The sequence below is a fragment of the Meleagris gallopavo genome, chromosome 9, assembly GCF_000146605.3.
Source record: "Meleagris gallopavo isolate NT-WF06-2002-E0010 breed Aviagen turkey brand Nicholas breeding stock chromosome 9, Turkey_5.1, whole genome shotgun sequence".
In the NCBI taxonomy this organism is placed as follows: Eukaryota; Metazoa; Chordata; class Aves; order Galliformes; family Phasianidae; genus Meleagris; species Meleagris gallopavo.
Genome location: NC_015019.2, coordinates 656,347 through 659,942, shown reverse-complemented (window position 1 = coordinate 659,942; position 3,596 = coordinate 656,347). Strand labels below are relative to the sequence as shown.

The 3,596-nt window shown below is 59.7% G+C and overlaps 2 protein-coding genes across 2 annotated transcripts in view; one reads left to right on the top strand and one right to left on the bottom strand.

Moving 5' to 3' along the window:
- Positions 1-6: 6 nt before the first annotated feature.
- On the bottom strand, positions 7-3,529 carry LOC104912103 (sestrin-3-like). The gene is made up of 8 exons (XM_010714983.3): positions 2,831-3,529; positions 2,551-2,733; positions 2,229-2,465; positions 2,035-2,146; positions 1,816-1,934; positions 1,259-1,449; positions 651-795; positions 7-228 (listed from the first exon to the last, which is right to left on the bottom strand). Exons 1-8 carry the CDS (start codon positions 3,023-3,025, stop codon positions 139-141), a joined length of 1,272 nt encoding a protein of 423 aa, XP_010713285.1. The 5' UTR covers positions 3,026-3,529; the 3' UTR covers positions 7-138.
- The window catches only part of FOXO4 (forkhead box O4), a 16,632-nt gene continuing 16,441 nt past the window's right edge, over positions 3,406-3,596 (top strand). The window contains exon 1 of the mRNA XM_010715131.2: positions 3,406-3,423. Within this exon, the coding sequence (XP_010713433.1) occupies positions 3,406-3,423 (18 nt within the window). The remainder of the gene's footprint in view (positions 3,424-3,596) is intronic.

Below are 3,596 nucleotides of genomic sequence, written 5' to 3'. Positions count from 1 at the left end.
AAAAGAAGAAGAAGGAACAAGACAGTCAAGTAAACTAAATGGAGTCATCCCTCGCCATCTGTCCCAGCACGACGGGTCACACACAAGTCCAGGGAGAGAGGATGCTGCCCGGCCCTGCCGCAGCGCAGCTCCCACCGCCTACGAGACCATGTACTGGGTGATGGCCTGCAGTGCATACAGCAGCTCTGCCTGCATCCTGGCCTCCAGAATAAGCAGGTTCACATGGACCTGGGGGAGAAGCAGGAGAGGCTCATGCATCAAGCACCCACCTAGATTAAGGAGTCATTTGGCAAAGGACAAACGCTACCAGGTTTTCCAGCACGAGCAGATGCCCTTTCCCCCTCCTGTCCTGCAGCCTGTGGCTGTTGTCAGAGCTGTATCCTGGGCAGCTCCCAGCAAGCTGGGCATCAGCACATCACTGCTATGGGTTACAGCCAGACCAAGGGCTTGCCCACTAAGAGATCACCACCTCTCAGCTCCCCATGCTGCTGGTGGCCCTGTGCCACACCACATTACACCCAACTCCTTACAAACAGCCTGTTTCCATTTTTCCCTTGCTCTCATTTGGTAGCTTAAAGGTTTCTTCTCCTTGAGCATCCCAACCTTCAGCTCTTGCTCAACCCCTCTCAGAGGCACAGTGGCTGTCCTACCTTTTCGCTGTGCTTGAACTGCTTCCAGAACCTGTCAAACATTTCTGGGTTTGTCTTCTCTGGGTAGCAGGTTACCGTTTTAATGTAAACTTTCAGCATTCGCTCCAATAGATGATTCACTTCTGCATAGTCATAGTCATCGTACCTGCAGGGAGCAGGGGGCAGTCACAGCCAGCACCTGGCCCCAACCACACACCTGTCCTGTGATCCACTTGGGACACGTCACAGCCATGGGACAGGGACATAACACTGGCCACTGAGCACTGAAGCCCCATCTGTGCAGCACCTTGCAGCAGCCATGCATAGTCATAGAGCAGTAGGGTTGGAAGGGACCTTAAAGTCCACCTAGTCTCACCCATGCCATGGGCTGGGTGCCTCCCACCAGCTCAGGCTGCCCAGGGCCCCATTCAGCCCAGCCATAGGCACCAGCAGGGATGGTGCAGCACAGCTCCCTGGGCAGCCTGTGGATCTGCAACATTATGTCTTTTCCAAGCCCATGTACAAGACGCATCTCCACACATCTGGGCACACAGCAGGAGCAGCCCACTCTCTTCCCACCTGGATTGACTTGGCTTTTTCCCCCTGGACCACGAGGTTGCTGTCGTTACCTGATGCCAAACATGCAGTGGATGTAGTTCCAGATGCCCCGCTTGAAGACTGAGGGTTCACAGCCCTGCCGCTTGGCCATGGCACTGCTCTGCAGACCATCCACCATGCGAAACTTCTCATCCAGGAGATGCCCGATGTCAGAGTAGAGCCGGTTCACCAGTGAAAAGCCATGGTCTTCCCAGGAGTAATCCTGTTGAGCACAGCAAGAGGCTTTTGCCACTGCAGAAAAGAGTTTGAGGCATGTTCCCGCGAAGAAGGGCTGCCAAAGACCTCGGGATGTGGCAGAATTCACAGGGTTTGCTCTGCCACAAGTCACAGTATCCCTCACCAAGCAGCTTGGGAACGATTTTGACCACCACCTCAGTGCCAACCCACACCCAGCCCAGAGGGGGCATGTAGAGGTCCTCGAGGGCACAGGTAAGCAGTCACCATCCCCCCCAGCCCTCTGATGTGTCCCGCGGTGGGGCAGAGCCCTTCTTGGGCATTTTGGGGCCACGTAGGCACCCCATGAGCACCCACCCACTCCCTGGACAGGAGGAGAGTGCAGGAGCCTCACCTGGACTCTGAATACCTGCGTCTGCTCCTCGTCGCGCCGCGCAAAGTCCTGGTACCCAAAGTCAGGGTCCTGCAGATAGCACGCGAGGTTGGCTGCACCGGTGACCTCCCCGTCAGTATCTGAGTGGGGAGAGCCCACAGATGATTGGTGCTGCCCCGTTCTCAGGCACGTCTGGCAGTGATGCTCCCATCCCGATGCTCCCATCCCGCACCCCCTCACCTTCCTCGCGGTCCGGTGGCAGCGGCCTCGTCTCCTCCCTGCCCTCAGTCTCCACGTGGATCCTCTGAACGCGCTCCCGCAGCGAGTCCAGCTCCATGCAGGAGTCCAGGGACTGCACGGGAGCACGGCACACCGTGAGGATGGGACACTTCCCACGCCATCCCCACCCTCGCAGTCCCACCCTAGGGGCTCACCCTTTTGCGGTTGATGCGCAGCAGCTCCTGCCCGCAGCCGTTCCCCATGGCGGCCTCGCAGAAGCACTGGTTCCCAGGTGAAGAGGGCTTCAGCGAGCCCCTGCCCCCCGGCCCCTCCTCCTGCTCACAACCACAGCCGAAAACGAAGCTGGCAAGCGCGTGGCAGTGCGCCAGGAGGACGACGGCGTGCACCAGCTCTGCCAGCGACCAGCTCCACTCACTGATCTTCAGCAGCTTCTGCAGGACAGACGGGACAACGATGCACGGCGGGCAGGCAGAGCGTGGGCACCCCATCCGCACCCAACCCGCGCATCCCCGCTACCTCGATGTGCTCCTTGGTGATGAGCCAAGGCCTGTGCGCCAGGATCTTGTTGATCTCGTTGAGGTTGCGCAGTTTGGGGGGGATGAAATCGAGACCACGCAGCCACTGGGGATCCCCCCCCGCCCGCAGGAACTGCAGCACGTGGAGGTTCACCAGGTACCGGCAGTGGTGACGCGCGGCCGCCTGCAAGAACCAAACGTCAGCCCTATGGGGAGCGGCCACCTCGCCCCCACCTGTTGGCTTCTGCAGAGCAATCCAAGGGCCGCCGGGATGGGCTCACCATGATGGCGATGTAATGGCGGCAGTCAAAGGGCAGCGGGCCGTCCATGTGCAGCAGGTAGTGCTGCGTCTTCAGGAAGCTGTCGAGGTAGCGCGGGTGGTAGCCCATCTGCTGGGTCACTGCCTCCAGCCGGCCCCGGCTCGCCAGAGCCTTCACAAAGAGGAACTGAGGGCGCTCGGGCTCGCCACCGGACATCTTCACCACCTGTGGGAGCACAGGAGGGGATCAGGGGGTCCCTGTGCAGCCATAGAGGGGATGCCCTCAGAGCCCAGCCCATCACTGCCGTGTCAGGCCTGGTTAGCTGCAGTCCATCACACCCGTGGAGGAGCAGCACGGGATGCGGCTGTGGCTATTTTTTGCCATTGCTGGTGAAAAATGCAGTTGCTCAGGTGTCAGTGCTTTGCTCAGGTGCTATCTGGAGCTTTGTTTTTGGTTTGGGGCAAAGGAGGGCAAAAAAAGGAAAACCAGAAGGGGATGAGGAACACCAGCTTCTGTGTCCCAAGGGCAAAGGCTGGAAGCGAGCTGCCCTGGCTGTGCATGGGCTCCCCAGCTTGGTGCCAGGGCCACCAGGCGTGATGGCTTCTTCTCTCCGGGTGCAGAAGGACCAAAAACAGCCCCATACCCACACGTGGGCCATGGGGATAGAGCTGCCATCCAGCCCCACCACCCTGACAGTCTCTCCCACCCACATCCCCCCAGCACTGGGGATGTCCCAGCATCCCCACGGCCTCACCGCTCACACCCAAGTGCCGCCACACCTCGCCAT